Source organism: Hippoglossus stenolepis, chromosome 15 (genome assembly GCF_022539355.2).
Source record: "Hippoglossus stenolepis isolate QCI-W04-F060 chromosome 15, HSTE1.2, whole genome shotgun sequence".
NCBI lineage: Eukaryota > Metazoa > Chordata > Actinopteri > Pleuronectiformes > Pleuronectidae > Hippoglossus > Hippoglossus stenolepis.
The window spans coordinates 13,844,906-13,868,756 of NC_061497.1; the positions used below are offsets into that span (position 1 = coordinate 13,844,906).

Sequence of the window (23,851 nt, forward strand, 5' to 3'; positions counted from 1 at the left end):
GCACGTGTACAGAAATGTTAGTTGACCTTAAGGCATAATCAAAATAAAATTTGACGTGCCTTTTGGGGATTTGCTTTCCTGAAATGGATGATGCTGTAAAGATGCTCTAACTATTTCACAGTTGTTTCAGTGTCCTCTTATTCAGACACGGTCAACTCTGTTTGAGCTGCAGCTGAGGGGAAAAATGAGACTTCATATCCAGTTGCATTTCAGTGTGTTTTGTGCTCATTCTTTTGTATTTTGACTGATAAAGACGCCCCACTTATTGCCCTATTGGTCGATTTTTATCTCCTTGATACTTTATACTGTGCAGCCTTGAACACAAGAGTTTTGGGATTTCTGCTGACAAAATTCCCGCACACAAGCAAAGGGCAGAATAAACTGTAAAACTGCTTTCAGACAAGCACTGAACCTCCTGACATTTTTCAGAAATTATCCGGCTGTACATAAGAACACAAATATCTGAGTCAGTTGTTCCGGCATCCCCTAGCAAAGTGTCCAGAGGTTGTCTGAGTGAGTTGGCGTGTTGATGACGTTTCTAACATGCGACGGAAGCAAAACTGAAAAAAATAATTACCAAAAAGGATACCAAAATCTCAGTGTATATATAAAAAGGTGTCATACACTTAGAAGATGCAGAAGAAAATGCCAGCTTAGGAAGACGAGAATCGGGAGCTTTTGGAGATAAGGGCTGCGGCCGTCACAAACATGTGATTTTTTGCAGCGTAATGTATGTCATGTCCTGCCTCCTACATACTCAACTCAGGCACCACCCCTTGTCTTAATGCTCTCAACATTCTCCTGTTGTAATAATCTCCTTCTCTGGTTCCTGTGCACAGTCACTGGACCTTCAACAGGCCTTAAAAAGAAAAGGGTGATTTTCTGTCTATAAAAAGTTCCTGATTCTGCTAAAAAGTTTGATAGGAACCGTGCAAGTTCCCTACACGTATGACTATTCTTCTTATGTTGCTCCAAAACTAATTTCACTTGACATCTGTTGTGACTTTGATAACCTTGCATAGTCTGCATATTTGGCTTCCTCCACAGTTTGTGTAAACTCTTAGTCAGTAGCGGCTCCTCGGTTCAGACAAGATATTCATGTTCACTTTTATTCTCTGCCAGGCAGTTACAGCATCGTTACCCAGCCTGCCCTTCAGTTATTTATGATTCTGTTTTTCTTCTCTTGGTGTCTCGTCATGTGTAGAGGTGTTGGGCACCAATATAACCTGATGAAGAAACCGTGACCTGAACACACTACAGTGGAGTTCAGCTCCAGATATACAGTTCTGTGTGCAAAAAGGTGCTGGATAGCTTGCTGTGTGTCACACTGGTGCACAGACCGTATGTGGATATTAAACCCTGCATTTAACACAACTTAGACAAAACATCCTGTGTTCTTTGTCAGCTCCCTCCTCATATTTGTTTTGATTGGTGTTTGATCCGTTAAAGGTTCAGGACCCCTGGACCAGACTTCTGTCTGACTGGTTTGTTTTAAGGTTAGAAATCAGTTAACTTAATATGCCTGAGTTCTTTTCCCACCAAAATCCATAAAATGTTCCTTGTGAAATGACGACAATGTCAAATAAATGCTCAATATTACAATGTTAAACAAAGGGGGGGGTTCATGGATTCGCCCCCTTGCTCTTATCCATGCCATCAAACAAACCAATGGACAGGGGTGAAAACACAACCTCCTTGGCGAAGGCAAAATTCTGACATTAAAATAATTTCTTTAAAGCAAAACTTTCAGATAGTTGCAGCTTCTCAAATGTAGATTTAATAATTTTACTTTCTCACTACAGTAAACTGAACATTGGTTGGACCTTTGTCCTATTTTAAATTAAGAAAATAATAGTTTCAGCTATAGTCAGTTGAATACCTGGTTAGTGGTGGCTCCTGGTTGAATTCCATTTAAATCAGACCATCTATATGTTTCGTTTTAGTTTGCCAACCCATTAATATTCCTGTTATGTCGAACAACATTCTTCCGAAATCTCTTCTGATAATATTTTGCACATAAGACTACATACGTTCTCCCAACTCTCTAATTGCACCCTGGGACGTTGCTGCTCTTGGTGTTGTTAGAGACGTAGTCTGCCAGAGGATTGTGTTCCCTGCTCCCTCTATCTCTGGCATTTTCCCCTGACATGATCATCCTTAAGGAGCTTACTGAATACTGCTCCTTGGTGTAAATGGCTCGGCAGAGTCTCTGTGAGCAGCTTTCACTCCCTTGTATTGCTGCATGTGGTGACACTGCAGCCAAAGACACCACGGAGCCGGACTTCTGACTTAAAGACACAAGCCAGGTTAAAATGGTGAAGTGAGCTCAGCTGCTCTGTTAGTTTTTATCAATATTTTTTTACCAGGATGGAATAAGATTCATCATTGTTGCGTCTTTTTATGAGAAACGCTGTACGTTCCCGTAGACCTCAATCTTTCTCAGATTTATTGAAGCCAAAAAAGACACATCTCATTCAGATGAGTAAACATTTGTTATCACTAGAACCAAGGTAAATTTTCGGAACTGGTAAAACTTGTTGATTCTACAGATGCCGTGTATATAGCAGAATATTTGGGGTACAACTGAATTTGTTTGGTCAAACAAAAACACATGAACGCTTGTGTTTCTAACTAATGTTGACTTTGAGTGTTGGCGAATGGATGGGGCCTGTGCACTTGCAGGTTTATTGTCGTAATAAGTGACTACCGGTCTGTTGTGTGGCACAATCTCTGCTTGGATCATATTCAGCAAATTCTAATTTATTGTTGTTATTGATAGTTACGTAAGATATTGATTTGCCTTTTTGTACCACGAGCAGCTGCTTTTGTTTTATTCATCCTTTAAAAAATTTTATGGTTTGCACTTTGCTTTCATCATAGTATTAATTGTACTGTGTTAAAGATGATCAACTGCTGCATCAGAAGCTAAGTGAAATAAACAACAAAGTTATCAAAAAAACCAAACAGAAGTGTGAGCTCAAAGACCAAATTATACATACACATTAAAATGCTGGGAGCATTTTGCAGTGGCGGCACCACTGCTTCAGGATCTGGGCAGACGCACACTATGAGTCCAGTATCCTTGTTATGTGCCGTATTACCGGGCCGGATGTCATCTCTCCCCTCTCACCCGCTGACCTGTGCTCACTTTCCAGGTTAACAATAAACACTAGTTATTAGGGCATAAACAGTACTTGAAGTTTACTTTGTGTCTCTGTGATTCGCTTGAGTTGTACTCAGTTGTAGTGAGGTGCTTTAACTTCATTTCTGCAGAATAAGCGACGCCCCATTTATGCATGATCAGGTTACTATAAAGATCAGTTCTTCATGTGAGTCATTAGAAAAGAGCAGAGGAGCAAAGTCTCTTAATCGGTGCCAAGTAATGTGCATGGATGCAGTGGCGCTGCCAAGAGTGGTGGTTGGGGGGGGTTGGTCGGCCAGGCTCTACTGCTAAAAAAAATCCTAAGGGAAACGCGGTCAGATAATTTATGAGAGCCTGCCTGCCACAGGTAGATAAGACAAGTGATGGAAAAGTTAATTAAAACTGAGAAAACAGGCAAATCATTTAACTGAGACAAGCCAGTGAGTGAATATGGGAAAAACTGCCAGAGAAAAAACAATCTCCTCTGTGTTTAATCTCGTGTGTTGTCTGATTAATGCAATGCAATCATCATTCTAGATGAAATCAGTTGCTTTTCTCACTACAAATGGTCTATTGTAATGTGTCTAGAGCCAGTTTTAATTCTGCTGATCTTGATGTGTTTCCACAGAGTCGACTGGCCCTGCCAAGGTGGTGAAAGCAGGGAACCCGCCCAAAGCCAGACGTGGAGGAAAGGTAATGATGCATGTTTGTGTGTCTCTGTAAATTATGTATTCAGTAACGCTCCATTTAAAGTTAAGATGTATTTGAAATAACTAACAGCACCAGCATGGCTTCTGTAGGCAGTTACCAAAAAACGGGTATATTAAGTAACGGCTGCAATGTGACTTGTGTCAGATTTACAGCTTCAGTTTTCTCTAAGACACGTTGAGGATTAATAAATTGACTTCATGCCTCTTCTCACCGTATTCTGGTGCTTTTCTAAAAGATCACTGTCATTCATGATAACGGTTACATCAGTAGTTTTTTGCTTGGTCATAGTTCCCTGTTCTCGTTACTCAAGTGTTAATTTTTCAGCTGACTAGATAAACAAACCACAGATAAATGTTTTTAATATTTTTTGTGTGGACTGAAGAAATGAACTGCACAATAGGGAAATCATGGGGGCAGAACTATGTTAGATGCTTTCTTGTGTTTCTAGTCTTTATGCTAAGCTAACTGCTCTCTATCTCAACCGTTAAACTTATTAACACACTTTTCTGGTGACGATCAAGTTGACAACTCCATGAGCAACATGCAGTGTAGAGCTGAGGACTGAGATCTGATCACAAGTGGCCACAGGACCCACATGTGGAGACACATTCTAATGGCAGGTGTGAACTGACACACTTGGAACTGTCAACTTGTGATTGGATCACCAGAGACGGATGTTAATACCAAGTATAAACCAGGCCTTTATGGTCAGATACAAGCAGTTTTTAAGTATCCATTTAATCCATAAAGGAATACGGCGCAGAATAAAAACACTATTAAACCCTTAGTGCTGTTTTAAAATGGCCCCCTAAAACCTGAGGGTTTTCTGAAGCGCCGACAGTATTAACAAAAACGTAATATTCTCAGCCTCTGAAACAGATAAAGACATGAAATAAACGTTTGATAGCTTAAACATTTGGCTTTCATTGCAAACCATTGCAGTTTCCCTAAATGTCATTAATAAAGAAAACTCTCAGGGATCCCCTCTTCTTCTTCTTCCTCCTCCTCCTCAAACACATCTCTTACTGGCTGAGCCTTGATCATAGGTCGACGGGCACATTGTCTGGGTCTGAATCCTCTTCATTGTTTTTGTCATCTCTGCTGTAATCTACTTCAACATCTATCTCCTCGCTTAGATCCTCTGCCATTGTCTGAAATCCGACTTTAACAACTTTTCGTTGCGCTAACAAACTAACTACTTTTCTCATAATACACTTTGTAATTCCCGCAAGTATTTCAGCGAATCACAAAGTATTTCCTCAGTCACATGTCTTGATAAGGATGGCCTCGTGGATGATGCACACAAATCTCATCCATCTCTTAAGGGAGGAACACGGACGTCACACCCATTCTTAAAGCTATAATGGGTTAAACACATTTTCGGCTTTAAACAGAGCTTTATTTACTGTATGTCACCATCTGGAATTTTTTATCTCTGTATAAAACAAACTTATCTATAATAATCGTTGATCTATTGTGAAGCCTTTAGAAAAATGTCTTCATTATCTCAGTGCAGGTATGTACAGTCAGAGTGTTTATCTTTCACACCTCGAGCTGTGTGTAGTATCCTCACACCTGGTATGATGCAAATGTGAGTTCCCGGTGAGCCAATGATCCGGCAGATAAAGAAAACACACTGCGCTCACAGCATGTCATTCACAACTTCATACCTTCTGTTGGCAGTGTCTGCTTTACTACTGCAGGGCTCTTAAACACACCTTCACCACACACGTTTATGACTCTCTGAGGTAACCCCAGTGTTGCAGGAACAAAAGAAATTGGCAAACTACAGGAAGCACTCGGCTAAATGCTTGAGGAAAGCAGAGTAGCTAGTTGACCGCAGGCAAGACAGGAAAAAGTGTCTTTTCGATTTCTGGGGAGGATTTCACAGCCTCTACAACAAACGCAATGCACATTTCTCGATTTCTCTTTTTTCTTATCTTAGTTTGATCTTTGAACTGAGGATAAAATGCAAAACCAATGAAAATACTTTAAGTCTTCTCACTCTTTGTTTCCTAAACCTGCTCACACAAAATGTAACAAATGTAACCAATCAGATTCGCCCTTTTTGTTTTATTCCACATACCTGTGAAAATTCTGCTCATTCAGCATTGTTTTATTCTTTTGTTTTTGCATAGGTTGGAGATTTTGCTGATGCAAACAGTTGGCCAACTCCAGGGGAGATCGCAACCAAAGACATGCAGGTAGGTGGTGTTTGTTTGACAAATATTGACTCACAGTTTGGTAGATGCACACTAAGGACACACTAATGAGATGAGGGTGGTGTCTTGTATCCACTGCAGTGGAATCATCCTGATTTCTACAACAGGCTGTAGTGAACATGTTCTCAGACTTGTATTTTTAATCTTGTTTACAGTTTGCCAGGTCACAACAATTTAATGCACAACAGACCAGCTGCAGAAATCTTTTTGCAGGCCTTTTAAACAGAAATGGTCACATGAGGCGACCATGGACTCTACTAGAAGCTACATGTTTCTTTTACATTCACATCTATAAGAAAGATCTGACCACACAGGCAACTTAATAGTGCCTCTGGACCTGGTGCAGTGGATATTTATTTTGTTGATTTTAGTGAAGGTGGGAGAAGGCTACGTCCATACTTAGTTGTTTTTTTTAAGCTTTGTAAAACTAAAACCTCATTCTTCGTATTTTCTACACTGCAGCTGGTCGAAAATATGAAGAATGAGGTAAAAAAAAAACAGGTGAAGAGTAAGAGCTGGACTTTAGTTTCTTGGACTGAGAAGAACCAATCAGGAAGCAGGTTTTGTCCGACCAGGTTAATATGCAGCGCCGGAGGTTTTAAACTAAAACATGGTCAGCGGTGCTCAAACCTCAGAGCAGTGTGGACGACATGTGTAAACAGCAACAGTGACATATTTTAAAACTAAAATGAAATAGTGTGGATGTAACCAACCTGTCCTGGTTCCTAAGTGTGATTACAATTCAAGACCTTGTTACTGAAAATCAACTTAAAGACAAACTTCTAAGTGAAACACAATATGTGGGTGAGGTGTAGTTACAAGGGCGATTTAAATGATGTGTTCGGATCAGTCAAAGTGGGTGTGACTCAACAAATACAGCGGTGCAGCACGGGGCTGTAGTGACTTACTGAGCTGAACTGCTTGTTTCCTTCCAAATCTCATTCCTTTATGTTGCTGACATCTAAACTCGCACACCTGACACATGATACTGCCACTGCTTCCCAGGAACAAACAGGAACACTTTTGTATAGTGGGTGGGGTCGGCTATTCACCCTAAACCACATTCGATTGGATAACATGTATGTAACTGCCCCTGAGTTCAAGATGACTCATCAAAATGATAGGGAGAGAAGGGAGGGGTATTTTGATATAAAGAGGTCACAGGACTCAAACTGGGAAATTGTGTTTTTGATAGTTCACTTTGTCTGTGTGATGAGAAAACAGAAATCGGTGTCACTCCTGAGTCTGCAGGGGATCATGGGATGGTAACACCAGAGCCAGAGCTGGGAATCATAATACTTTTGAGTTGTTACCTCAGTGATTATGTGACCATGACTATGCAATGGGTGCATGACTAAGCACTTCCATACAACATTAAGTTGATTTGGTGATGGTATGATGTCAGCAAAAATCACTTATTAGTGATGGGAACCAGATAAAGGCAGAGAGGAATTAGTTTGTTTCTCAGTTTGTTCTCGATTGAAAGTCAGATCAAACATATGTAAGAACGGAGGGTGCTTATTAAAGAACATCTCAGAAGTCTTTGATTCACCAATCAGTCAGAAGGAGTCGCTCAGCTCGTCCTGCTACTTCACTGTAGTGAGCGTGTCTGTGCAGTTTTCTACAATAGGTATTTTAGTGGTTGTGGCTGTAATTACACAGCAGCTCGACAGACAGAGCCGTCTGCTGACCCAACGGCATGTTTCTTTTTTAAGTGTCGGGGTTAGCGCAGGCTCACCACCACACCAAGACCTCTTGGACTCTGAGGGGACAAAACAAAGATGGCCGACCACAAAGCAGGCATCAGGCACAGTTCTCCAACTCCATGGAAGTGGTGAAAGAGGAATAATAACTGTTATTAGAAATAATCTGAATATTAATTAGGAAGTGAAGAATTAAGGATTAAATAATTGATAAGAGAATTCAGACCTGATGGATTCAAACCTCTAAATCCTTTAACTGAAATTAATATCTTAAATATTTTTATTTTAAATTAAACGCCTTGAGTTGACGCACACACCTTATTGCAGATAAAGGAAATGATCATTTACATACACATGTCCAAGCCCGACTTGTATTGATAACCGATTGACGCCATTAAAATAGATTTTACTTATATTGTCGACTAATAGATTGACAGAAAATAAGTCAACAATCAAATCATCATTCAAGACACGAATGAAGCAAAAATGCTAACTATGCGTTGGTTGCAGCTTCACAAATTTGAAGATTCAATGCTCTTCTAAACTAAATCTTTGGAGTTTTTGCCTCGACAGCTTTACAACATGCAAACATTGAGCAACTTGTTTGTTTAATTTATTCAAATATGCGCCCTGTGAGTTCATGGTCTCATCCAGCTCTCGACAGGTACATTTGAAACAAGAGACAACAAACATGGTCTCAGCTGTAAACACTCAGCACCTGTTGCTTACTCTGGAGTCTTAGTTTAAGTGTCATGGCAGCTTGTGCCATAAATCCAACATATGGATCCTTTTAAAAAAATACTTGCACTCGTACGCTACTGCTGTTGGTCCGAACAGGGGATACGTCTAATTTGTTTCGTCTCACAGTAGTAGGAGTAACGAATCACCCCCACCTCAGCCAGTTTCTATTCCTGATCTCGGGACGATAGTGTGTCACCGAGAGAGCCACCCTGGTAACCCTTCACTATTTTAGGCAGCCAGGTCTGGAGAGAACACGAAGAAGCATCCGTGTCGCGGAGCAGGAAAATGTGGGTCACATCATGATAGCCAGGAATAACCGGTGGGTACGGTGACATAGGCAGAGTATTGAGATGTCAGCCAAGCCCCGGGAAGGGATGTCCTTTTAGGGACCCCCTCTCAATCAACAGCCCCGGATCTGTGTTGCTGCTATTCTTAGAGCGCTGGAGTTCACTGTCCATCATTTTACATTTAAACCTGTAACCCCTGTAACCTGTTCCGCCAGCTATGAATGCTGGGAAATGGACACTGAAACTTGATAAAGGATGAGTTTTGATTGCAGGGTTGTGCTGTTGAATTGAATGCCTTGGTTGAAGTTAAATATAAATATTTCCTGCAATAAACCTGACCAGGTTTATAATTTATATACATTATAATCAGAATGAAATTGACTAAATGTATAATTCACTTGTGGCTTTTCACCATCAGTCTCATCCATCAAACCAAGTTCTAGCCTCTCAAATGCCACAGTGTTGACTTCCTCAGCTTTTATATAAAGGCAGAATAAATCTGACTGAAAACTAATTGGAACTCATTTTGGTAGTTGATTAATTGTTTACCTCGTGTGTATTAAACAATATGGACAAGAGACTTTCTGCATCAGAATGTATACGTCCTGTCTGGCCTCCTGTAGGCTCCACCCAGGCGCCAACCCTCACCTGAATCTTCCTGACATTTTCTTTTGTTTTGAAGGCGTCTGACCCGGACAATCTTCAAATGTGAAAGACAAACCCCTGCAAAAGTCTGGACCCAGTTTTCCAGACATTTTCCAGAGTTTATGTCTGAAAACAGATATAGTCGTGTTTTTAATTTTAAAATCTTTAAAAACCATCGGCTTCTCCTTTAAGTGGTATGATCAGCGATTTTTAGTGGCACCAGGAAGTAGTGAGTGTAAGGAAATGGGTGCATACCAGAAGAGTTAAGTCCACAGTGGTTTGTGTCGGTTTGACTCTTGTGTATGATTACAATCGAAAACCAGTTGTCTTATCGGTTATTGCTTTATGTCGTTGTCTGTTTTGTGTCCAGAGTAAAACCTTTTCAGGGTTTAGATTGCTAGGTTGTTGATCTGAGGTTTTTATTACTCTTTTATTTATAAACTGCAGCCGTGATCAGGATTCTTAATTTCTCTGTGGTAAAACCACCGTGACAACAGCTCCGTTGGTACCTTCCTGTGTTGGAGGAAGAGTGAATCAGCATCCTTGTGATCTCATCATCACTGTCTACATTTCCACGACCGTTATACCACATGTCTTCATCTCTTTTGATTCAGAAAACTCATGCACACCTGAGCTTTGAACACAGTCTTCTACTCCAGCCACGATTTCCATCATTTCACACATCCCTGCCCTCGCTAAAAATAATTGCCTCTTATTCCCATCTGTGTAGACTCCAAAGCAATAAACAGAATAAATGTGCTGCCTGCCTCCATGTAATGACACAGCATTAGCCATTTAGCTGCTGAAATGATATTGCATGTACTTTATAAAACCCAGAGGGAGCTCAGTAGAGTGTAGATGCAGCAGATGCTTCTTATTATCCACAGCTTGTGCAGCATTCACTTGGCATTTTCAATGTTTGATAGCAACAGGAAGAAGCATATTACCATCATTGTTGTTTGGGCAGAGCAACACAACACAGATGAGATTTTAAAGATGCAACAATGTGTTTATTTTTTTCAGTTCCTCGTTGCATAAAATGACCAGATTAGGACTCATTGATGATTCAAACCAGATCAAGTCCCAAACATTGACATTTTCAGACTCATAACTCCTGTTCATTTTCTGTTAAGCAATAGAGCGTGTTGTACATTTTTACATTCATTGTGTGTGTGTGCATGTTTGTGTGTGTGTGCTCATCATGGTCCACCCCATTGTCGTCTCTAAACTGCTCTTCCCTCCCTCTGTTCAGATCGAGGCAGTGACACGGACCGTGTCCTGCCCGCCGACTGTCAGGCAGGTCAGAGACTCAACGAGATTCAGTGTAAGTTCAACCTGCAGCCCATGAACCCTGCAGCCTGCCCACCTGCTGACATCCAGCCTGATTTATAATTTACTAACAATAATAAGCTCAACAGTTACACTTCCCTGCACAAAACAAGAAGAATCTATAAGCTGACTCTCGGCAATGAAAAAAAACATCATGCTAATGGGTATATATATCGCCCACTTGGTTGTTGGTGAGAGAAGAACAAAACTAAACCTAAATGGTTGTTGATTTCTTACTGAGAAATCTAGGCCTGGATTACTGCACAACAAATAAAAGCAATATAATAATATTCATCATATTAATCTACACTTCATCATATTAATCTACACTAATGTTATGAGAACAACCTTTTCTTACATAGATCCTGTGAGGGAAACCAAATGGGTATTGAAACAAGGAAAGAAATGACTTAAAGGTTCAGTGTGTAAGATTTAGGTGAAAAGGATTTATTGGCAGTAATGAATATAAAATAAGCCTAGTGATGTTTCCACTAGTTTCATCTAAATTGTACGAATTGTTGTTTTCTTTACTCTTTACTCTTTACCCTTTTATATTTAAATACTTTATATTTACATCGGCAGCGTGTCCACGCTACGGAGGCCACCATGTTTTTTTACAGTAGCCCAAACTGGACAAACCAAACACCTTTGCGTTTTTATGACAACGGAAGGCGACCACAGGTTCTCTTTCATGTTTAGAAGGTGAGGGGTAGTCAGCTGCAACATGCAACTTCACCAGTAGATGTCACACAATTTTACACACTGAACCTTTAATTACTCCAATAATGACTCATGGACTAAGTGTCTTAGTCCTTACTGAAGGGATAAACAGATAAAATATTGGAGGTAGATAAAATTGTAGCATTACAATATCTCAGCTTGTAGGATTACATTTTTAAGCAATAGTAATCGTTTGACAATATCATTTATGATGACAAAGTTACAGATCTAACACCTTTTACCATGAGGTTAATGTTTTTCATTGCTGATACAAGTGAAGCTGCTGCCTGACTTCAGCAGTTACAACTTCTTTAAAGTCAAACTAAAAGTTTTCTACACATTTTACAATAACAATATTAAAACTATGGTGCTTACTTCAAAGCACAATACAACCCTTTTTTTTTTTACATATTTCTGGATACGATGTTTAAACCTTGAGCCTCTCTGGGGTGTTTGCAACGCCAACATGTTTCAGCTGGTGACTGGAAGACGAGCTGTGAAGTTCTGTTGTGCACTGCAGACTGGAGTCGTACTGTTTAACCTATTACTGCTGAGACGAGACCTTTTCCCTTCCAAATTTCAATTTTACATAAAGTTATCTATCCATCAGTAGTGATATAAATGGTCCCTTTACATCAGCCAACATCGAGAGGGACGTCTGTAAAGGCTTGATATAAAGACTCCATATGATGTGGAAGTCCAGGTGCTTCAGTCACATACTTGCAATAAAAATCATATTTAATGTCAAACTATAAATTAGACTATAAAATCACTAGTTAGATTTTGAGTCACTGCTTTCAGGCAGTGTTTGCCATGTTGGTTTGGTGTCTTCCCCCCTGGTCGGTGTTTTCACGAACCAGTTAATCCTGTTGTTAACCTGCTGCACTGTTTGAAGTGCCAGACATATTTTTAGCAGCTCGGCTCATTTTGGATTTTCTTCTGTTAAAATACAGTGTGCAACCCTGTCTGTTTAATCCTCGTCTTTCTTCCTCACCTCATTTTAAACGTGATTAACAGCTATATTAACCAACGTTGAGTGTTCCAAAGGGCTGTAGAGTTTCACTACGCATTTTGCAGAAAGTTAAGTCTGTAAATACATTGAAATAAAAATAATTGTAGGATCCTCGGGCGGTTCTGATTGTAGCCTGGGAAGATCCTACTTCACATTTCAGATGAAAATAATTATAGAACCCTTAAATTAAAAGCCTAAACTTGTCATTAGATACCGATTTATCTCTATAAACCTGCAACCAACCAAAAACGATGAGCGCAAGAATCAGACGTGTCGCAGCCTGTGACTGATATTATTCCAGATTCTGTTGGATCAGACATAATTTGTCTGCAATTTTTTTGTAACAGGTTATTTTTTGCATATTTGCAATAGTGTGTCGCTCATTTCCAGAATTGTTGCTTGTCTCATTTGTTGTTTGTGTGGTGAGTCATTGTTTAACAGTGTTGTTAAGAGCTACAGTGCATGTTTTAAGTGAGTCTTTATTTCAAAGGCTGAGCACGTCGAGTTGTGAGGGTGTGTGCACATGGAGTGAATGGTTTGTGGTATGAAATGTGTCATACCTCAGGAGTACTCATTCGACTAAAGACGAACGCTTTGCATCACTTCTAGGTAAAACCCCTCAGGTCTATCGCACTCTGCAGATCTGTGTGTAGCTGATAGCTGAGCTGCTGTAGCACAGAGGAGGAGGCTGGACTCTGTTTGATTTGAATAAAGTCACATATTGGCTCTGTGAGCAAAGATAAAGACCGCGGGCGATTCCCTGTGTGGTGAACTGCTCTGTGTGTAACTGCTCGCTGTCCGAGGCTCGGCCTGAGGACGGAGGTGGAACTTGTGTGTGTTGCTCTGCTGCAAATGAAAATGAGACTGAACAAAAGACAGAACGAAAACCCATAACCACATGCAAAGTCTGCTCTTTAGCCCAGACACTTTTAATGCGTCCCCTGAGGAGTTGCTCTGTCAACTTGAAGTGACAAAATACCCAAAACACTCCATACTGAATACAAAACATTTTTATTTTTTATAAAATTTTACATTATTATTTATTTATAAATGTGTTTAGTTATATACTGATCCCACTTTATTCCACAAACTAGATTGTTGGGTATGGTCCACTTAAGTCTTGTTTTATTACTAATTATCTGCTCTTTCGGTTTATTTAGTTTGCACTTTGCACAACAGATTTAGAAATACTACACTTTATGTAATGAGTACTGGTTGTATACTGGAAGTACTGCAGTAACAGGGTTGTAAAGATTTTGCAGGGTTGGATATAGAGCCAGAGTGGTTTATCAGTTGTCCGATTGGAAAATTGAGCCTTTCACAGACAAATTATCAATGTTTGTCTGCCGATATGAAAACGTTTTTTTCACAGGAAAAAAATAACTAAAAAGATGTGTGTTTATCAAAAAAAAAAAAGAAGCTTATTTTCTTAATTCAAGTTCTATTTATTTGGATGTATTTTTTTATTCCCTTATGTCGTATTTGGCATCGCCTCAAAATCCATGTGTCATACTGTAATTAAATATGCTTTGATTCTCCTGATGCCCTAGAAACCTCCAGTAATCCTCCCCCATGATGCTTGTCAAGCTACTTGTTCTTGCATGACATGCAGTTTACAATAATAACACTGGATTTACCACTTTACCTCTTCAACTGTTAGTATTTATAGAATTACGGCCCATTGATTTCACAGACACTGACAAAAGAAACTCATTTAAAGCTGGAAAACTGAGACAACTGTCACCGACCGCTTTTATCAGCCGTAACTTTCTCACTTAACTGAAACTGTAATCTGGCTGACGAGTTGTAAAACAAGAATTATTGTTATTGGCTACATACATTATGTCATATTAAACTACTGAGGCTGAAGCTGCATGTCACACGTGAAAGGTCAGCGAAGTGTCAGGTTATGTAAAAGCTAAAAGTGAAGACCACCTGTCATTACTCTAGTGTTGGATACTGAGTATCTCTCGCACCAGAGCTTCATGCCCGCCATTGTGACATAGCTAGCAATCCAAAGCTTGACATTATTAGCATTGCCTGATAGTTAAGGTTATTAAGCTTTGATTGGACTAGTGCTGCCTGGATGTAATTCTGTGCAACTTTATGTTTAAATATGTCCAGAGTGTGTTTAGAACTCAGATTTCACTCTTCTTAATCAGAAAAGAACCCTTGTACATTTCAAGATGTGCTTATGTTTTCAGTTTAACTTCCTGTCTAGTTTTGTGAGAGGTTAATAACATGTTAACCCTTGATTTTGATATTCTTGTCTACAAAGGTGCACTTCACAGTCCCTCCAGCTCGCTTTCTAAACGTGTGTCTGTATGATCCTGTTTTGTGTCCAGGTCCCGAAAAGAACAATGACCAAGAAGGAGTCAAAGGACAAGAGCAACGAGGAGAGCAAGGAGAACCTGAAGGCCAAGTCAGACGACTCTGGAGAGGAGAAGAACGGCGACGACGACTCCCAGAAGAACGGCCCGAAGAAAAAAGGTGAATCTTATCGAACAAAATGACTCAAGTACTCAACATTAGTACACCCATGTTTGTACTTCTCATAGACAACAAAGTCTTAGCTGGTTTATGTCGGATATAAATTTTGTTAAACACAGTGCGTCCTCCATAGAGAGACGAGAGATTTTTGCGCTTGACATCGGTAACGGCTTCTTTTATACATTTGAAGTGACAGAGTAGAAGCTTGTGATGGCTGTGTTACAGGTCTGGCAGCAATACAAGTTTTAACTACAGCAGCCAGCACAGGCAGTGAGTGTTTTCTGACCTTCACTACATGGTTACCCTCCGTGACGAATGTCGGGTTTGTTGTGTGGGGGTCTCTCTTCGCTCTCGCTCTCTCTCCTCCCCTTCTCCCCTTCTCTTTGGAGGTCTTCAGGCTGGTTTTTCTTTACTGAAACAAAACTGGCAAAGAAATGCATCAGGGAGGATTTCACTTCTGCAGCCAGTGTGTTTTTCAGTCTCTACAGGGAGTTGTTTTTAGTTCACTTTGTATTTTCAGAACTCTCAGACATTAACATTTCACATTGATATATATACTTACACACTAAAACCCAATATGAAAGCACACAAGTCGTAGACCATAAGGATTTATCTTGTCATGTTTTAGGTAACAATACAACCTTGACTTGTCTTACATGGACTGGATATGTGACCTGCAGACGTGCTGTAGAAGTGATGAGAACTTCATGTCTCTTCTCTGACTAAACATCAATGGAGAGAAATTTCAAAACTCTGATCTCAGCATTGAAGCAAAAAGGAAAAATCCGGAACTGGCAGACCCAATCAGCTATTTGGCTAATGGCCTGTTTTTGGTTGGATTTATGAAACGGGTAGTTTATTTGACATTTCTGGTGTCAAAAATGTGCTACTGAATAAACTGTAGTGAGCTCTTTTTTAATATTTGACCCAGTGACCTCTGTGTCATGTGCAGATCCATATTTGCTGTCGTCCTCTTCTTTTTTTTACCTCAGCCAATGAGGTCATGGTAAAGTTCAGTGCTGATTTGGTAAAGGTGCAGATCCACAATTATTTGTTTTAGACATTTTTATCAGTTTCTGAGGAAATAATGTAAACCTATGAGATTGCACAGTTTCAAAATATTTCGCTTTGGCCATGTGCTGTTCTGAGTGCCATTCCTTCTCCTTTGCTCTGCACCTCCCTCCCTCTCTTACTCCATTTTTCTCTCTCTCTCCGTTAACCTCTGTCAGCAGTCAGACGCAGGGCCACGTCACTTTAAAAAGTGGCCGTCATTTCCTCTTTGCTATTGCATGTGGTATCTGTCACAAGCTGACCCAAACTTACACTCATCATTCCTACAACCAGACATGGTTTTACACAGAAGATCACTAATGCATCCTGCTGGCCAACAGAGGTAGTGCAGCTGACTTAGTGCTGTGTCACCACTAGAAGACCCAGGAGTATTGAGCACCATTTTTTTCTCATGATCACTGTTATACAGTTGCCACATCCAGCATCTGAATGCTGCTTCACTGCTCAGTTAACAAGTTTAAAGTGATTCAAAAGTCATAGTATTTATACTCTTGTTAAAATATCACTGGGTTTATGTCCATAAAATGTTTTAAGTTTAGTTAACTTTTAATCAAAACTTTAATTGGGACTAAAGGAATGAATCAGTGCCTTTCCTCTCTAAATGTGTCGCCTGTCGCTGTCGTTACAAACAGGAAACAAGCAGAAGTGGGTTCCCCTGATGATCGAGGTGAAGTCCGAGGGTCCCAGGGAGCGCTCGGCCTCCAGGAACAACAGCAGGCAGAACGAAAACCCCCGCCTCCCTCCCAACGCCAGGAACGACCTCAGAGGTGAGTGTGCAATGCCGTCACGTAGCATTGATCTCACGGCGAGGCCGCACGTTACTGCATTTAGCTGTTAGAGGCAGCGTGCATGACTCAGCAGCAGGATGTGGAGAGATCAGGGAACTTCCTGCTACTTTGCTGCTCGCTTTGATAGTTTAACAGTTTAAATTAACATGTATAAATTACTTGGTTTCTTAAATTCTCAGGGGAAACAAGATTGGCAAACATTTGATCTGTTCCTCCGCAAAATAATTTATAAGTTCAAAGTGACTTTCTACCACTGAAAACAGTGTCATGATAGATCTGCAGCAATCTCTGCAGTTACCAAAAGTTCAGTTTTTTTATCATAAGCTATGAGTTGACTGGATTTCCTGCATCCATGTTACTTTTTTTTGATGGTTCAGTGCAGTGATGTGTTTGTGAAGATATAACGATTATTGTTGTTGTCCCTGCAGACTGGCACAGTCAAAAGTACGAGCGTGAGTGGCGTGACGATCATGACGAGGTGTCAAGTGTGAAGAGCGAAGGGGCGCCGTTCCGCGGTGGGTTCAGAGGTCGTGGACGTGGAAGAGGAAGAGGCCGGGGACGAGGCAGAGGTAGCGGTAGAGGTATGTTTTATTTATTTTTATTTCACTCACAGACAGACGCAGACACGAATGTAAAAGTACAACTCAACCACCAGTTTTCTGTGCTCAGAAAGAAAATAAAACAGTATTTTCTTTTGTGCTCCTCAGCATCTTTTCTTATTTTTCAAACATAACTGGCACAGAAAGATTCAGTATAAACATCACACATGACGTGGGCCTACAGTGAGATGTATAAATACAAATTTATATTTATATAGCCCTAACAGGACAGAAATAAAATAAATGGCCCAGATCATAATAAAGGAAAGATTTCTGGTAGAAGTACATTTTGAGGCACTTCTCTGTATAAATAAATAATTAAATGTTTTCATTATTTCTGTTATATATTTTACGACACACTTCTTTAACTGGTGACATTGTTCAGATCTAAGCTGCAGACGTGCTGTAGAAGTGATGAGCTCCTCATGTCTCTTCTCTGACTAAACATCATGGAGAGAACCTTTCACATCTCTGATCTCAGCATTGGAATGCAAAAACAAGACAAATCTCTTGACACTTAACTGGGCTAAGTTCAGGCAATATAAAATATTTAAACACTGATAATCTAAGAATATAAATATTTCTACACAAAACTGAACTATCCGCTTACCAACAAGTTGTCTTTTACACAAACAATAAACTTGTCATATGCATGGAGAATGTTTAAGGAGAAATCCAAATTCATTTGCAGAAAAAACTAGAAATGTGACATTATTACAGTTGGTGCATTGTAAATTGAGTCTATATTTTTTCACTTTTTGCCAATAAACATAAAATTAAATAATAATAAATAAAACAAGAAACAAAGCACCACATTTTATTGTTCTGGTGTAAACAGTCAATTTAGCTGGACAGAGTTGTTCAGTTGAGAACTCTCCTGAGTAATGGACCTAAAATCAACAAACCTGAAAAATAAAGAAGCTGTTATGGTTAGAAGAAGTAAAATAACGAGAGAGGTGGGGCAACATGTTGGCCTCTCAAAGCCCCATTTGAACAAGCAGAGGCCAAGTCATATAGTTAAAGTTAAATCAATATAAAGTAGGGACAGAAAACACCAAAAATATATTCAAACCTAGTGAACAGACTAAAGCACAGAACAGATGGAGAAAACATCAATGCATCAATGTCAAACTATTTATTTAATCATATATATGGTCTTATTGCTACCAAGTAGAAATGCTTCGCTTTTCCCAACAAAATCGATCAGGTTTAACAAAGCAGTGTCTGACTTATCTGGGAGAACTGTAACTTTCTGTGTGCTGTGTCGTCGTGGTTGTGTTGGGGCTCCACCGAGGCTCCAACAAAAACATGTAATAACAAACCAGAGAGTGTTTGAGTGAGCAAAAGGCCTTGGGTCCAGCAGAAGAAGCAGGTTTCCTGTTGGTTTTGGCAGGAGTCTACCTCTCTCCTCCCCCCGTCACTCTTTTTTACACACTATGATTTCCCTCACCCTCTCCACTTCTCTCTGTTTTCGGTCTCCCCGCTCGCCTCCCCACACTGAGGGAGAGAAAACACGGGAAACCTTTTAAAACTGCGATAGGGAAGAAAAGTGTGAGAGAAAATAAAGATTCCAAACAACACGGAGGAAGAATAAGAACCAATTGTCTCAAAGACTCATGGTGCATTTACTCACTTCATCTGTGTGTGCTCAAACAGACTCTACACAAACACACACTCTGTATTTGGCAGACAGGAGATCATATTTCAATAAGGGGTTGATTAGACTCAGAACTTTCAAAATCTGAACAATTTATCTGCTTGTAGCCCTTTTTTATTAAACCAAAATATAGTAATGCAAAGTTGACCCATCAAATAACAACCAGTCATGTGTGTGACTGCAAAACAAAACCCGTCAAATATTCATTACTTACGAAAGTCTGAAAATGCGAATTGGAAGAGAAGGATCAAAAGACAAACAACTGCTGAAATAAATGGAGTTAGGAAATACAAGCAGCTGTTTGTATTGTTTTTATAGTTTGTGGAAACTGCACTTGAATAGACGGCATACAATGTAGCATTAGAGTTGGAGAAATGAATTGAAAACTCAAATCTCTGCCTCTCTAACTGACTGTGTCTGTCCCATCAAGGCCACTACGACTACCACTACAGCTACAAGTCCTACGACATGAAGGATGGACCCCACGGTCAGAAGTTCGGCAACGCTATGACCTACTACTACGACAATATGAGCAGCAACGACATGTTCTCCGTCGACCAGGACCTGCTGAAGGACTACATCAAGAAGCAGATGTAAGTTTGGGTTATTTTTTACTGTAGTGATACACAGACAGCGTCAATACATGGAACACTGTCAAAACTCTTAACCCTTAAGTCAAATGTCTGTGGCCCTCTGTCTTTCCCCACGGTTTATTTCAGTGTCTCTGCCGAAGACCCAAATGGCCCAAAATGTTTTTTTACTACACACTTCTTTAACTGGTGACATTGTTCAGATCTAAGCTGCAGACGTGCTGTAGAAGTGATGAGCTCCTCATGTCTCTTCTCTGACTAAACATCATGGAGAGAACTTTTCACATCTCTGATCTCAGCATTGAAATGCAAAAACAAGACAAAAATCTGACACTTAACTGGGCTAAGTTCAGGCAATATAAAATATTTAAACACTGATAATCTAAGAATATAAATATTTCTACACAAAACTGAACTATCAGCTTACAAACAAGTTGTCTTTTACACAAACAATAACCTTGTCACGTTTTATTTCAGTGTCTCTGCCGAAGACACAAATGGCCCAAAATATTTTTTTTCTGGAAATAAAAAAAAGTAATCAAACCATAACAACAAATTTGTCATTTAAAAAAAGGTTTAGAGGAAGTCACACATCTCTCCTACCTGAGAGTACCTCTCACCTGCATCTTTCCCTCATGTCTTAGTTCGTCCCATGTTAGACAGAAAGGACAAATGTGAGGAAACACTTAACTGCAGACTTGTCACTATGTCCTGGATAATGTTGACCATGTGCGTCCTCACTTCTTCGCCCTCTGCAGTGAGTACTACTTCAGCCTGGACAACCTGGAGCGGGACTTCTTCCTGCGGAGGAAGATGGATGATGAGGGCTTCCTGCCCATCCCACTCGTCGCCAGCTTCCACAGAGTGAAGGCCCTCACCACCGACGTCAACCTCATTATGGAGGTTCGCACATTACTTTCCCTCACTTGGATTCTGCCGATGAAAGTGAACAGCAAAGTTGCAGATAGATGATCTGAGATTATGAGAATGTGATTTCAAACTGTTCAATCCACCATTTCTCCCATCAGTCTTTGAAGGACAGTAAGGAAGTGGAGGTGATCGACATGAAGATCCGTCGGAAGGTGGACCCCGAGAAGTGGCCTCTCCCGGGCCTGAACATGCCAAACAACACCCACACCGACTTCTCCCAGCTCATAAACTGCCCCGAGTTTGTCCCGAGACAAATGCCAGAGGAGCCCCAAGGTGAGTGCTCTGACCTGCTGTTAATGAAGCTCTATTTCCACTGTGGTGATTTGTCTTATTTGAAAACAAGTCCAAATAATTTTACTCCATTGGCAGATTTTAAATATTAGGCCTCACCAAGTCTTGTGTCATGATTTCGTGGTTTCAATACTCTCACTTCATTTGCACTCTGGCAGCAGTAATCCTTTACATTGTTCTCTGCGACCCTGTGTGTTTGCTGCAGGTTCTCCAAGGGCCTCTACACCAGTGCACCAACTGAAGACTGAACCGGACATCTCCAACCTCAAGACGATGCCTAAGGGCCTCTCCGCCAGCCTCCCTGACCTGGACTCCGAGTCCTGGATCGAGGTTAAGAAGAGGCCCAGACCCTCCCCGGCCAGACCCAAGGTCAGCACAGAGAAGGTGAAGTTCACATCAAACTCACACATTTAAAGAGAAGGTTTTGAAAGCAATGAAGAAGAACTAAGGATTCGGAGCTGTGAATCCTTGAATGTTCACATCCATGATATAGAATCGTCACTCACATGATCATTACATCAAGTTTTCCATTCAGTTCTTCCATGGACCATGATCCTTTGTTGCCACTTGCCAATTTCATTTCCGTGAAATTGGATAGGAGATTTTTGAATTTTTAGATTACATATCACGATAGTCAAATTGAGTCACCTCAAATAAATCCATATTCTTTCGTTATTTTATTGGTAAAACTTGTTGTAAAGTCTTGGTGCTTATCCAAACTACTAATGCATTAACCGATCACCAAATATTTGTAATAATCAATTCATAGTTTAAAGTTATTGATCAATAAAAACTCTTATTTCCTTAATTTAGTTTCTATAGACATGTGGATTTGCTGCTTCTCTGTTTTGTATCAATTTAAATAGAAATAAATGTTATTGCATTTTAAATTAACAATTCAAATATATGACATATTCACATTTTACTATTTTCAGACATTTATCCAAAGAATAATCGACAAATTAATTGATAATGATAGCAGTTATTACTAATGAGCTGTTATCAGACATTGTTCATATAGAACAAATGAGATTCATCCTCACAGGCTCACGCAGCATCATGTTTAGATTTTAAGCACTTTTTGTTGTCATGGGTTTTATTTTTATTTTGTAAAAGAAACCTCAGTAAGACCAGTTTGCCTTCTCCTCATCTTATTCTTAACTTTCCACATTGGTTTTTTCGTTCTGCCATCCTCTCACTTCTTCCCATATCCCCGTCCTCCACCTCCTCCTCCCGTGTGTCGGTGCTGTTTGACTGATGCAGGCCCCCTCGTTGCAGCAGCAGCAGCAGCAGCAGCAGAGGGAGAAGGACGAATTGATTCGTTCCCCGTTGCTGCAACCCGGCTCCACACCAATGCCTGCTACCTCAGGAAATAAGGTGCGTTTGACTATTATACTTTTAACTCTTATTCCCCTAGAAACCAAATTTTGGGCTACAATTTTGGGCCACTGTTCAGAAGGACAACTAATGTATATCTATTATTTTGTACATTTTATCATTAAGGTTATTAAATGTCATAGATATTTAATTTACAAATGGTATTTATTAGAGCAAACCTGCAAATCGAATTGTGAACTGTTATTTCAATTCAGTAACTGCACGTTATCGACCACATGGTGATACAAAATGAAGCCACCCAATCAGCCAACACCTTCTCATAGTTTCTTTTCTCTTTGTTTGGTTTTGTTCTGTGATCAGGACGGAGCCGAGCCGGACGAACCGGAAGAGCTGGACTTCATGTTCGATGAGGAGATGGCGCAGATTGACGGCCGGCGCAACACCTTCACCGACTGGTCGGACGAGGACACGGACGGCGAGATAGACGACCACGACGTCAACAAGATTCTGATTGTGACGCAGACGCCGCCCTACCTGAGGAAGCACCCAGGGGGCGACCGCACAGGACACCACACGTCGCGCTCCAAGCTGACCGGCGAGCTGGTCAAGGTGATCAACGACGGGCTCTTCTACTACGAGCAGGACCTGTGGGACGACACGTACGAGCCCGAGTACGCCACCATCAAGGTGAGGCCACGTGATATGTTGCTGATATGGTGATAATTCTGCCTTTTAAAGAACTCAATATTAGTCAAACCAGGTCACGTTTTATGTAAACTTCTTTACACTGTCGCTCTTTTAAACATATGAATTATCAATAAAATCATCTATAAAACTGAGGGCAGTTGGAATCATGAATATTTACCAAAAAAGATCTTTCATAAGTGAGTTAAGGCTCATTGTTTTTGGTCTTTAATGATTCTGACCAACAAAATCCTTTTTTTTCTCCTGAAAGATTATTTTAAACAAAAAAAGAAACATTTTATGTCGCCACACATCTAAAAGTTGTCATTTCGAGTAGATTTGGGATTTTTTTTTTATTAATTAATTTAAATTCTAAATAACCTTCTTTGTTAAATGTTAGATTTAGAATTATAAAAAAGCTAATTGTTGAAATCTGTTTATTTTTAAAACCTACATTTTTTTACATAAACAAAATAACAGGAAATTCTGGATTTTTTGGGTCGTTAAAAACAAAAATCCGGATCCTTTATGACATAAATGAGACTCAACCAGAATGTCTGTGACCAGTGTAACTCAAGGTGGGCTCTTCTGACAGCTTCCATGTTACGTCACTGTGTCTCTGTCTAAGTCCAGATGATGATACATTTATTCTTCCCCAGTTAAAGCTGTTTCTGGACATGGAAACCCGACACAGAACAGAAAGTTTGTTTTGTTTTGTTTGGTTTCTGTTGTCACTGCGGCCCATTGTAACATTGTTGAACTCTTTGTGGGACCTTCACGTGCTCGCCCGCACACATCCAGCGGTGTGTGGAACAGAGGACACTTGTTTATAAATAAACCCCACACACAAGGCCTCGGCCTGAGGGGGACGAAGTGACGGGCTGCAGGGGGGAGACAAAGA

General features: G+C 40.2%; 1 protein-coding gene across 4 annotated transcripts in view; it reads left to right on the forward strand.

Annotated features, from left to right (window-relative positions):
- Positions 1 to 23,851, forward strand: part of larp1 (La ribonucleoprotein 1, translational regulator) — a 47,906-nt gene that overhangs the window by 16,954 nt on the left and 7,101 nt on the right. For 2 of the 4 annotated variants that reach the window (XM_035178501.2, XM_035178505.2), the window contains exons 2-13: positions 3,771 to 3,835; positions 5,992 to 6,057; positions 10,704 to 10,775; positions 14,858 to 15,002; positions 16,706 to 16,840; positions 17,290 to 17,442; positions 19,548 to 19,710; positions 20,466 to 20,610; positions 20,736 to 20,910; positions 21,134 to 21,312; positions 22,192 to 22,305; positions 22,627 to 22,953. In XM_035178501.2, the coding sequence (XP_035034392.2) occupies positions 3,771 to 3,835; positions 5,992 to 6,057; positions 10,704 to 10,775; positions 14,858 to 15,002; positions 16,706 to 16,840; positions 17,290 to 17,442; positions 19,548 to 19,710; positions 20,466 to 20,610; positions 20,736 to 20,910; positions 21,134 to 21,312; positions 22,192 to 22,305; positions 22,627 to 22,953 (1,739 nt within the window). The remainder of the gene's footprint in view (positions 1 to 3,770; positions 3,836 to 5,991; positions 6,058 to 10,703; positions 10,776 to 14,857; positions 15,003 to 16,705; positions 16,841 to 17,289; positions 17,443 to 19,547; positions 19,711 to 20,465; positions 20,611 to 20,735; positions 20,911 to 21,133; positions 21,313 to 22,191; positions 22,306 to 22,626; positions 22,954 to 23,851) is intronic. The other 2 variants (XM_047343622.1, XM_035178504.2) reach the window with 2 other exon arrangements.